General features: G+C 36.5%; 1 protein-coding gene across 5 annotated transcripts in view; it reads right to left on the reverse strand.

The window, feature by feature from the left end:
- LOC6050587 (rho GTPase-activating protein 26) overlaps positions 1-13,249 on the reverse strand; it is a 90,078-nt gene that overhangs the window by 13,350 nt on the left and 63,479 nt on the right. For 3 of the 5 annotated variants that reach the window (XM_038251198.1, XM_038251199.1, XM_038251200.1), the window contains exons 5-12: positions 1,813-1,930; positions 1,647-1,744; positions 1,448-1,580; positions 1,291-1,388; positions 1,050-1,226; positions 864-977; positions 576-801; positions 400-505 (exon numbers count right to left, since the gene is read on the reverse strand). In XM_038251198.1, the coding sequence (XP_038107126.1) occupies positions 400-505; positions 576-801; positions 864-977; positions 1,050-1,226; positions 1,291-1,388; positions 1,448-1,580; positions 1,647-1,744; positions 1,813-1,930 (1,070 nt within the window). Of the gene's footprint in view, positions 1-399; positions 506-575; positions 802-863; positions 978-1,049; positions 1,227-1,290; positions 1,389-1,447; positions 1,581-1,646; positions 1,745-1,812; positions 1,931-7,880; positions 8,412-13,249 lie in introns of those variants that run through there. The other 2 variants (XM_038251202.1, XM_038251201.1) reach the window with 2 other exon arrangements.

Below are 13,249 nucleotides of genomic sequence, written 5' to 3' on the forward strand. Positions count from 1 at the left end.
TAACGAAAATCAAATTAACAATACAGTTTGGATCTTCGAATCTGCGGATCTTCGAATTTTGGGCAATAATTCTTTAACGATTTTCGGCATTAATTATAATAATAATAACTAGCATAATTGACCTCAGTGATGAACACTTAAGTAAAGTTTGTACATCTTTTCAAGTCGATAATTTTTACGGAAATTTATTTCTGGATTTTATTGGTTATCAATACCTTTCCGTTGAGAAACGGAGAAAGGATCCTTGTCATGAGCTAATTTGGAAGAGTTTTGCAAAAGCTCAAAAGATCATGAAAACAGGAACTTATTATTTTTCAAAGTTTCACGACAATCACAGAACGGATCAGGACTACAAAGGTGTAACGATGAATAGAATTAACCGAACACTTGGATACTTACGACTTCAGGTGCCTGATGACAATGTCCAGCATTTCAAAGTGGTTCTTCGGTAACCTGTGTATCAGCTGGTGAACATCGCTCAAGCGACCCTGTCGCGTCTCTTGCTCTGCGTGGGAAAGAAGATTACTTAGAATTAAACTCCTCTATTATTTACAGCCGCAGGGGGTTGAACTCACTTGCCGACGAGATGAACGAGTGGTGCAACCGAAACGTCATCAGCGGCTCGTTCAGGTTTCTTAAATAATGCTTCAGTGCACTTGCTATCGTCTTACTCTCTAATACATCCGAGCTTTGCTCGTCATTAAAAAACATCAATCTATCCTTCTCAGTCTTTTTCCTATCTAGTCCCATGTTCAATAACTTTGTTATCTTTGTACTCACGCCGCCGATCCGGTACAAACCCTGACAAACAGAGACGAGATCGTTAGCTTGAAATTGAGCACTGGGCAAATATTGGTGCTTACCTCCTCCTCCAACCCCCGCCGCTCCAGCACTTCAATACACTTGCGTACGAACGCGAACCCGACCTCGTCCAGATGACCATCCTCGTTGTGATTTGTCGCTGGGGCTAGGTATGTCTACAAAAGCAAAAAAAAAACCCAAACATTACTCAATACGACCATCAACTTGTTAGAAAACAACTCCAGTACCGGTTCCTTGCCGTCCATGGCGTTCAGCCACGCCTTGCGATCCTCCTCGCTGAGCGCCTGAAACGTGTACGTGATCGCCGGTCGCTCCTCGAAGATCAGATCGAAGCAGTATCGCTTCTCAAACTCCGACAGCCGGCGCGTGCACGAGGCCAACGTTAGCACTTCCGTTGACGATTGCTGGAAGGTTGGGGGGCATCGTTAGAAATCAACTTGGCAAGAGTTATCAAACGGAGCGGCTTACCGATCGACCCGATATTTGGTTGAACTGCAGCATGGAGAACTTTTTGCTCTGCTTTTTGTACGTACAGTAGTATTTGGACCATGTTGCCGTGAATGCCTCTGTTGGATGAAAACATTTGTTTTAAAATTATCCTAACAAGTTTTAACCCTTTCCTTACTAATCTTACTCTTTTCCATAAGAAACAGGTAGCCCTGTTTGGTGTACTCGCTCTCTGGTTTCATTTTACTCTCCATGTATCTGTGTTTTAGCTCCTGCGCCTTCTGCCGAGTTTCATCAAAGTTTTCCCTCGTCTGAAGTAAAGAATGCTTATTAAATACCACGCTGAGATCCATTTTTGCCACAACCAACTGACAAACCTTTTGCACTTTAAGTTGGAGATCTGATAGATAGTCTTTGGCATCTTCCGCTACTTCATGGCCGAGATGGTAAAACACCAGCCAGTCGGAAATGAATCCTGCGAGACAATAACAAATGTCAAATAATCACACGCTTGACAAAAACCGGGTCTACGGATGTACTCACTTAAAATTATTTCCACAAACTCGAACTTTATCCTTTCCTGCACTTCCTGTATGCCCAGAACATAACTGAGGGACTCCTGCAGGTATTCTCTCTCTAGCATTCCTAATGATGCATCTGCCTGCGAATGAAAAGAAAACAGATTTGTTGTATTAGAGGAAAATTTTAATATAAACCCTGATATTTTATTTACAGAGTCGCTATTCTTCTTCTGATTTTAACGTATGATTAATTCATTGGTTCGGGCACTGATTGAACTCAGAGCACAAAAGAGATTTTGTTCGCCGTTTGACTTGGCCAACATTTACGAAATATGAATTGGTAGCAGTTAACATATTCAGTACCAAATACTATGCTTGATAAATTATATCAATCATTAAGATTGAGTCCACAAGTAGAGTATACCTATCTTGCACCAACCTCACCAATTAGCCTAGGTCAAAAGTACACGATTGTGTTTTATTGATGAACATTTAGAAAACTGGCCAAAATTCCTAAAATTATAATAACCTGTAAAGAATGTAAGCAAACCCTTTAGAGAGCAATCTTTGATTTATCCCCTAAAGTACTGTTTACAAACTTATTAACATCAAATATTGACTTCTTTTACAATAAGATTGTTGCAGGAATGGGTCCGTAAGTTCGACTTTTTTGGAATAAGATGACAACAACTTCTTTAGTTGCTGCCCAAAATTATTATTTTTTCGAGATTTCTATTTTCAAAGATATAAGTTTTGCGTCGCTTTCAATATTTTGACAAAATTCCTTCAACAAGTTGTTTAGAATTGGGTACGTTATCCATTAGTGGACCCCTTTCCTATAGTGGACCCTCTTGAAGGGGTTTTGATGAAAAAATCAATAAAATCACAATTTCAAGCATGTTGTTGTGTACAAATCTTTTATTTGACCTGTTCAGCATCATTTGAGCAATTCTCTACCAAAACCGGAAATGGATTTTATTTGTATTTTTTTATTTGGCTCAAACTTTGTGGGGACCTTCCCTATGACCAAATATGCAATTTTGTGTCATTGGTTCACCCATACAAGTCTCCATACAATTTTGGCAGCTTTCCATACAAAAATGGTACGTAAATATTACAGCTGTAACTTTTGAGTGAATTTTCTGATCAATTTGGTGTCTTCGGCAAAGTTGTAGGTATTGTTGAGGACTTTTGAGAAAAAAATAGGTACACGGAAAAAAAAATTTGCAGATTTTTTTATCAACTTTTTTTTCACTAAAACTCAATTTCCCAAAATACGTATTTTTTGATTTTCGAGATTTTTTGATATGTTTTAGGGGACAAAAATCGGATAATTTCACGAATGTTTCATATATTAACATTGAAAATCGGACCATTAATTGCTGAGATATCGTCATTAGAAAAAGGTGGGTTGTTTTGGTGTGATTTAGAAAACTTCAATTTTTGTGTTTCTTTTTCTTTAAGCGGCTCTATCTCAGCAACCCGAGGTCCAATCTTCAATGTCTCTTAGACAATTTTATAGCAAATTTTCTGAACTTTTCAAAAAAAATATTTTTGGAAATGGTCACTCATGGTCACTATTTTTAAAAATTGAAAAACTGCAAATATTTCGCTAAAATCAAACTTTCGGTGGCTATATCTTGAAAACGGAGCCCTTTATCAAAAAATCTTTTAAGTACTTTTCGATTGCAAATTCAATTTTGCATTTAAAAGTAATGTTTCTCTATAGCTCAAAAGTTGCGGATTTTGTCCCCTAAACATATCAAAAAATCTCGAAAATCAAAAAATACGTATTTTGGGAAATTGAGTTTTAGTAAAAAAATCCTCAAATTTTTTTTTTCCGTGTACCTATTTTTTTCTCAAAAGTCCTCAACAATACCTACAACTTTGCCGAAGACACCAAATTGATCAGAAAATTCACTCAAAAGTTACAACTGTTTGAATATTTACATACCATTTTTGTATGGACAGCAGCCAAAATTGTATGGAGACTTGTATGGGTGAACCAATGACGCAAAATAGCTTATTTGGTCATAGGGAAGGCCCCCACAAAGTTTGAGTCAAATTAAAAAATACAAAAAATAAAAATGGTCGAAATCGGCCGATTTCGTAGAGAGCTGCTCATTTAAAACAATGTTGACTAACATTGAATTGTCTTTTTCACCAAAATAAGTGTTTTGAGTTCGACATCTGAAATCTGGCAAGGCCACTAGCATTTTCACAACAAAACTGCATTTATATTTTATGATTGAATTAGCTATCCAATCATTTTTTGACTGATTATTTAACTTCAGCAAGTCGATATAATGTAAGTTTAAGTAACTTTATTAAAATAAAACGAAGAACTGCTCATTTTCAAGCTAAAATTAGGGGGGTCCAATATAGGACAACGAAAATCCAAACTTTTCCAAAAGTAGACCCCTGTAAATTTAACCTTCAAAAATGAAGAAAACTGTGTATTTAAGCAAAAGTTTCTCTTAATCATACAATAAATGCTTGTTGTAACCAACCTGATTGCATATTTTTTACAATTATGAGTATAAATAGTTGTTTTCATGTTAAAAGTACCAAAAATGTTGAAGCCATAAGAATTTATCATTAATCAAAACTATACTTAATTGTACTCAACTGAAACATTAAAATTGAAGTTTGAAATAATATTTTATAATGATAAATCAATAACAAAACATATTTGGAAAATAAACACGCGTGATTTTATCAGTAACTGTAAACAAATCTATTGTTTTGTTTCGGTCAACTGTTTGTAATTGTATATGTAATTAATATGAAAAAAATGCATCAAAATTACTTTTTTAATCATTTTTATGTTTACAGTAGTTTTTGAAACGTTTTCTCTGATCCTTTACGGAAATAAATGTGTTTAAATGTCTGTTAGGTTTTTTGTTGTTTATGCCAAAATTGTTAACAAAACATATTTGTTTATGAGGAAAAGTGAGCAAAATTCATCTTTTATTAATTATATCTATCATTAGACCTACACCATGCATCAAAACATCAAATATCGATGAAATTTGGTATAAAAATAACAGTTTTCCTATAGTGGACCCGGGTCCACTATCGGATTATGGACCCGGGTCCACTATAGGAAAAGGGGGCCCATAATAGGCAAAAAACAATTTATTTTCAAATGGTTATTTTTCTGCTCAAAAACAAATAGCTGATGAAACAAATAGTCAAAATTGTTCAAAAGACTTCAGATTTCATTGTTTTGTACAAAGGGTTATTAAAAAGTGCTTAAAATATTGAAAAATTCGTGAAAAATGCGCTTCGGCTCTACTAGGGGGTCCACTAATGTTTAAAATACCCTAGTGCCCTACAACTGCTGATTTCTTTTGGTAACGATTATCTCATTCATTGTAAAGTTTAGGAAATCGTCATTAATCAATGATTGCCAACTAGGACGTCAATGACTGTGCCACAAAATTATATGAATTTTGAAGCACATCAACCAATGCTTTTGTACCCAGACTTTTGTTACAGATATTTTAGTATCTTCAAAACAACAGGAACATTATTTTATTCATCCCGTAAACTACTGTTTCCATGAAGATTAACAACAAAATTTATGACTTTTTATAATAATAACATTTCAGGATTGGGTCCGTAAGTTCAACAATTTTGGAATAAGAAGACAAGAACTTCCATGGTTACTGTGCAAAAAAGTTGGTGAAAAAATGTTTTTCATGCAAAAATTACTTTTTTAACTTAAATTTTAAATGTTTTACAAAGTTGTAGAGCATAAAATTTTCAATTAGAATCTCACTTTTGGGAATATTTGAATGCGCACCTTGCAGACTAAACCGTAAGAAATTTGGGTTTTCTTTTTTTTATTTTTCCCATACAAACTTCACCATCAAGTATCAATGGGTAAATGTTGACCGATTTTGCTCATATTTGGCCCAGAGTCCTAAAATAGTTCCTGGAACAATAATCAGCTTGAGGAGCAAGGTTTTGTGAAAAAGTCTCATATTTTAGGCACCCTACTGTGCACCCTTAAACAAAAAAATATGGCTTAGAAGTCTAACGACAAAAAGCAACAAAAAATAAGAAAAATAAAATTAGAGCGCAATAATTTTCCATTATTGTTATTTACAGCCAATTTTAATCAATGATATTGCGGAAAGGAATGTCATTGACACCGACAATTGTTGTGCTTCTTCAAAGTGTTAATCCCCTTCGATCAAGCAACAAATCACTGCCCAGCAAAGCATCCATCAAGCATTATCTATTGGACGCGCAGGTCTTCACCAGACAAGAGATAACTTCGTTTTCAACACCCACCACCCACTGCAGCCCGTTCAAATGTGCCGCCCGCCAAGTTTAGCAATTTGCTTCGGCGCAGTGACGTCGGTTTATTGTTGTTTTGGTGTTTTCCACGCGCGCCGTGATCAGCCTACTACGATGGGATGGTAGTGCAGAGTAGACGGTGGGGGATGGCTCCAAATTCCGAAAGCGAAAGTTTCCAAGCGAGAAAAACAGTGCCGCCGCCGCCGCCGTCAACTATTACTATTGTAATTCGCGCTCGTTATTTCCAGCACATTCAGAAAAATACAGCAATGATCATCAAAGGCAATTCCGCGAGATTGGGCGGTGGGGATGATTGCGGTGGGAGGGGAAGAGCACAACAACAATGAATGAATGAAGGAGCGTCTTCCACACCAAATGGTAATTGTTTTAACAACTTGCTATTACGAAATGTGCAGAGCTGGGCTTTGGCTGCGGCCCGAGGTGGTGGGAGTAGCAGAAAAATTACAGAATTTGATATATTTAACTGTATATTAAAACCATGTTTTCCGCGCTTTCAACAGGGAAATTTTTAATAAAAAATACCAAATGTGTATTTTTGTTTTAATTACATGCATCTTCCTATCAAATACCAGACAACTTCTTTCTGAGATATATAAAATTTACAATTGAAAAGTACTTTAGTGAAATTTTGATTAAATAAACCGTTTTAGAATAATTATTATTTCTGACCCTCAATGTTGTTAATTCCTCTGTTTCTAGTAGCTTCAACCTACTTGGTCATTCGCTGCACTAAAATTTTAATGTTAGGTAAAGTATACATTCAAGATCAAAATTATTGAACTGTTTGAATGTTTTAATGCAACCATAATCGAAGAACAAAAAAAATTAAAATAAATTACCATAATGTTGTAATCTTGAGTATGAAACAAAGATATAATTTGGAGACATTGGTGATTTCTTCTCCAATCTGTTACATCCACCTGTCCGAGAAAAGCTAGGTTGAGATGATGTCATGGAGTGAGAGAAGCGACTCTTCTTCGTCAAACAATTACTGGGAAGAGGAGTGATGTTTTTTTTTGTTTCAAGGTTAGCCATAATGATTATGGCCACCCTACAGACGGACACACAAACGCTTCGACATGGAACCATGTCTCGCTTCGGCGAAGGAACAGCTGTATGCGAAACTGCTTTCTTCCTGATGCTCTTCTTCGTGGCGCAGATTTTCCTCCCCGAAATTGTTAAAAAAAAATCCGCCCACACAAGCTGTGCTCCACAAACACAAACAAAACCACTGCCGCCTGGATATGATGTCATCAGGGAGGAAAAATCACCCCGAAAAAGGCTTCTTCCTCGTCAACGACAGGTAGGTGACATTTTCCGGTGCGGGGGGGAGGTGGATGGAGGGTTGTAGAACGGGCTAATTTTACCAGTCCGCGCCTAATAGGGTTATATAACACACAAAAAAAAGGCAACCCCGTTGTTGGTCGCATGGTTTAACATGCAGTCAACCATTCGTCGTCGTGTCCACTTTGATGATAACCCCCGCGAGTCCTCTCCGGTCCTCGATTTCCACCAACCCCTCCGACGTTTGTCGTCGGATTTCATTGACCAATAAAACCAGACGCACACCAATTCGCGGGAAAACTCCTTAATTTACGCACACAATCTCACGCTGTACAAGTTCGTCGCTTGCGTCAACTTTAGCATTTATCAATGAGTGAAGGAACTTTGCTACTCTGGCTAACATTGCAAATTGTTTGGAAAATTGGCAAATTTTAGTAACTTTCAACTAATTTCTAGTGAAACACATAAAATTCTTACTTTGACTAACGTCACATGACACACAGACGTCACTTTGCTACACAATTGACTTCATTGAGGCCAGTGAGAAACAGCCCAATTTTCCTTATCCAAAAGTACTTCTTCCAGTTGTTCACCTTAAAAGCACTGTCCACAACACTGGGGTATTCCAAAATCCCACAAAACTTTCGATCAATTTCACTTTGCCAAACTGGTCATCGAACCACTCCGCGAATCTTCCGTGTGTGTCCTTCCGGAATATGGCAGTCGCAAGAAGGAAGGTCCTTTAGTCACTTTTTCACCTGTCGACGCCAACGACGACACCCCGCCGAAAATCAACACGAAAGCGCTTGACTAAACTCCAGCAACTCCAAATATCGAGGATTGCAAATTAAATTCCAACTTTTCAGCTGGCCCCAGCACTAGGAAAATCGTCGTCACACGCGCGCGGTTGAGGGAAAAAACTCAGAGGATATGTGGCTGCTGTTGAAAGTGAAAAACTGAGAATATTTATGATGATCCTCCTTCACACATCCTTGCAGGCAGGCAGGCAGGCAGACGATAGACGACGCGCTGTCGATGTCGTCGTTCGACAAACACGCAAATTTTACCCCGCACGCACACAGCGAAAGCAACGGAAAACGTCGAAACAGGAGGTGCTTTTGTGGGGGAGAGAAAACTGTGTAGCAATCACAGTCACGGACGTAGCACCGAGAAGGCACCCCTTCGCAGTGGAGGGACAACAGGGGTGGTGCGATTTTGTAGTCTTCAACGTTGAACTTTTCACCACCTTCGTGCCTATTTTGTCTTATCATAACAGCGATGCTCAGCGATTTTGATAATAAAACCCTACCTTTTAATATAAGTTTTTTTTAATGGTACCCACTTAGTTATGTTACCGAATCCGGCTATTTTAGGGCAGTTTTAGATCGGTAAATCGTCTGTTAAAATTTTACGAAAATCGGTTATGGATGACCAACAATAAATTATTTAACTATACAATTTTAGTTAAATGTTACTGAAATCAATAGTGTTTAGTCTACCGATTGTACAGCAGTCGAATGCTGCAATGATTTTTACTTTTATATGAATCAGCCACAAAGTTGATTGAAATGTGTTGTTGATATTACAATAAAGTAAACGACAGTGGACTCTTTAGCTGTCGATTTTCTCGATATCAATATTGCTCTAGCTGTCAATAAATTTTTCAGTCCTTTCAAATAGTTTGCTTTGATTTTTCATTCCCGCTTTCGACGGTCCCTTCAATATCGATAACGAGAGAGTCCACTGTGTTTCAAATATTCATTTTGAAAATAAGTCATACTGCCCAAGCAAATTTGTTTCCAGTTTTTTTCTGAACATAAATTATTGCAAAACATTTAAATGTTCATTGAAAAGCTCGTAAAATCAGTTCTGAAGTAGTCAGAACAAATAGAAACGTTTTCAATCAAATAAATGTTTTTAATCGTTAAATCAAACAGATCGAAAGAGGCGTAAATAGAAAACTTTCCCCTTTTGATTCAAATCCGTTTAAATATTTTCTTATTAATTTTATTTCCATTGGAAATCGAACCAAGAGTTTCCAAGAAATCGCGAGTCGGAAAATGAGAACTAATTAGAAAACTCATATTATCCAAAATTTGAAGGGATCTGAAATTGCCGAGCCAGACCGGAATCGAACCCATAACCATCCGCTTACAAGGCGAAACCCGTAACATCACGGCCACGGTAGCTCGGCAAATACACTTATACACTTTGTAGAGGCCGGATCTCAGATCATTCGATGAATGTGATGTCCTGGACCATGGTAAATAATTGAAAGACCTTTCAAATGAGCATAAAACATCGAAGATCTGACAACCCTATCAAATGTTATGAGCACTTAAGTGCTATTTGTACACATTTTTTATGCCGGATTTCAAATATTTCGAAGAAAATGACGACCGAGTACATTATGCGACTATCCAACGCATCTAAATATTTAAGATCGGACAACCCACCCTGTCGATAGTTGTTAGTATATGGGTCATTCCATCTCAACTGTGCACGAAAAAGTGCAAATTTGAAAATTACCCTCTCCGATCCTGCTCAAATTTGGCAGAGCTGTTGATACTATCAAAACATGTAAGAATCCCGAATTTCATCCAAATCGGACCACCCCCTCCATTTTTGTACCTCCCCAAAAAATCGACTTTTTGGCGATTTTTGACCAAACCTCCTAGTTTCAAACGGCGATAGCTCAGGAACCACAAATCTTAGAGGGTCGGTCTTAGACTCAATTTTGAAGGAAATTGGACGTAAAATCCATTTCCGTGATCAAAATTTAGATTAATTTATTTTTTCTACCTGTATTGCGCAATTGAAAACTTTAAGCGGCCGTATCTCAAAACACCCCAACTTATTTTTTTAATTTGACCTCACCATCGTGTTCCCCGGCCAATTTTACATAAGAATCACTTATCGACAGAAATGAATATGTTTTGTTCCAGAGATATCGAATTTTAAAGTTTTGTGTTTTCGAGATTACCTACATTAGCTTCATTCGCCGCATCTGCTAGAAGCACACAGGCGGGCTGATCAATAACTGCTACCTGGTGTTCTGGGAGATAGTTAATTTAATTTATCTTTTATAATTTTACGCAAATATTTATTCAAATGGCTAATAGGGGAAATTCTCGTATGTTTGGCAGGTTAAGTCAAAAGCCGTAATTGCCAATGGTAAACAAAGCCTATTTTGCATCGGTATCCGACCTACTTACGAAAAACAAATTTCAAAAATGCTTAAGATTGTTCATCAACTCGTCTCTCAAGTGCCCCAAACTGAAAAAAAAATTAAATCTTGTTACAATTGGGAGAAAAACAAATATTAGTGTCGGAGGTCACGGTGGCTCTTACGGCTTTTTGAAAACTCAACCGTTTTAGAGAACCTCCGAGGCCATGACTAGGGCCTTTATCATGGGCGGTAGCAAAATAGTACCATTCAGCAAAAACCCCAAAACCTGCTTTATTATTATTATAGTTTATTATTGACACTTTACCATAATTTGGCAAATCTCATTTATGGGTTAAAAGATTGATCATATTAAATCAATTTTTATATTGTGAGCCAGCTCCATTTGATTAAAAGATGATTTTGGTCAAGGTACATTTTATTTAAAAAAAAAATCCTTTATACGTGAGGACAGCAGCCGTATTGTGTTCCAAGAATCCAAGAATGACAGAAGAAAAAAAACACTGTTGTTCGGACGAAGTCGAAATCATCGCAACAAAATTTGGGGAATTAGCCGCTTTGCAGCAGATCAAACTTTGTGATTTTCTTACATTTTTCAGTTTTATACTTAGCATTAGCATTAGCATTTGGAGGACGCCCCACCACCGGAAGGCTCCACAACGCTTATCCCACTGTTTGGTCTGGTTGTGTTAGACCCTCATCCGGAACAATAATCCAACATCATCTTTTGATGAGTGTGTAATACAGCCCAGGGCATAAGGGGGTCCACGCCGGGTCCAAGCTATCCTCGGGGAAATGAAGGAATGTTAGTAAACACCTATCTAAAGTGCGCAGGGACCCCTACGTCACCTTAGTGGTATAGATGTTTGTAGGGAGGTTTTGGACTCAATGTTAGTAGGAGAGGTAGAACCCTAGGATATACCCCGAAAGGTATTGCGGGCGAATCAAGTAGAGTTATTTTTTTATTATTAAACTTATACTTGTGATTGTATAGTGTTAAAGATGCATGATTTATATTTTTTATATTTTAAACCACGGCAGAAACAACGCGACGAAGCCGTGCACGATTAAATTGAGTGTCATATTACTAAACCAACCATTTTCACAGGTAAAAGCAATGCTGATTAATCACAGTTTTAACATGACTGTTGTTAAACTCATTATATCAACTGTAAGAGTAGAGAGAAGTTTATATTTTCCTTTAAATTATTATATGTTTAAGCGAAATTCGAGGTTGTAAATGATTTAACGCATAATTGATATTTTGATTTTAAACTCTTAAAGCGATAAGGAGTAAACATTCATTATTTACTCATTTGTTTTATTTTGAATGTAGGATTTAGATGTTTAATTAAAACGACCGATTCAAAAAGCATACTAAGTTATCATTTATTTTTAGTGTAATGGGATTAATCAGCATATTTAAATTATTTTCTTCAAATAAATACAATAATAAAATTATTATTAGCTGAAAAATATACATACACAACACAATCACTCACTCACTCACACACATTGATGCTTCCTCGATTTGAAGATCAGCAACTTTCAGTTGTTATGCTAATGCTACAACGGGTTTGAAAATTGCGAACAGCCTTAAAAAACAGGAACCATTTAGCTGCCTCATGACTAAACAATCCATAAATACTTGTTGAAAAATACTTCGTACGCAACATCTGAATAGTGACACATTTTCATTTAAACTTACACAGTTTTTAGAAAAGTTATAAAACTATTGGCATTCACTCTGGTAACTATCAGCACGGATAAAAACTGAATTATTAAATAATTAAAAATTGAACCAAAACTAAAAAAACTAAAAGATAAGCAAATTCGCGACCTGTAAAAATTGGGTACCCTATGCACATCATTTAAAATGAAGCCAACCTTTTCACAGCAACAAAACTCTGTTTGTTATCCAACAAAATTTAAGTTAAAATTTGGTCAAAAGCTCTTTTGTAAAACACATACTATCACATTTTTCAGTTTTATACTTTACAGAAATCCTTTTCCTACTCCTTGTGATCGTCCTTCACTAGAGTACAACAAATCAACAAATTTTATTCATTTTAATTCATATTTTTAACTCAATAATGTATCGTGCACTTATTGTTCAGTGTTACTAACAAGATTAATTGCATTTTGCATCGGAATCCAATTCTGCCCTTTACTGTGTGTCGTTATTGCTCTGTCCTGTGGGTTAGCACAGAAATTCACTTCATTCATTGTTTTTAACAGATAAACATTCGCGATTAAACTCCAGTTTCCTACAGTGTTATACAGTTAATTTTTGCCCAATTTGATAAAGATTATTTATGATGAAATATTATTTCAATAAATGACCAGGTAGCAGTTATTGATCAGCCCGTCTGTGTGCTTCTAGCAGATGCGGCGAATGAAGCTAATGTAGGTAATCTCGAAAACACAAAACTTTAAAATTCGATATCTCTGGAACAAAACATATTCATTTCTGTCGATAAGTGATTCTTATGTAAAATTGGCCGGGAAACACGATGGTGAGGTCAAATAAAAAAAATAAGTTGGGGTGTTTTGAGATACGGCCGTTTAAAGTTTTCAATTGCGCAATACAGGTAGGAAAAAAAATAAATTAATCTAAATTTTGATCACGGAAATGTATTCTGTAATTCGGGATTCTTGC

The sequence above is a fragment of the Culex quinquefasciatus genome, chromosome 2 (assembly GCF_015732765.1).
Source record: "Culex quinquefasciatus strain JHB chromosome 2, VPISU_Cqui_1.0_pri_paternal, whole genome shotgun sequence".
Taxonomy (NCBI): domain Eukaryota; kingdom Metazoa; phylum Arthropoda; class Insecta; order Diptera; family Culicidae; genus Culex; species Culex quinquefasciatus.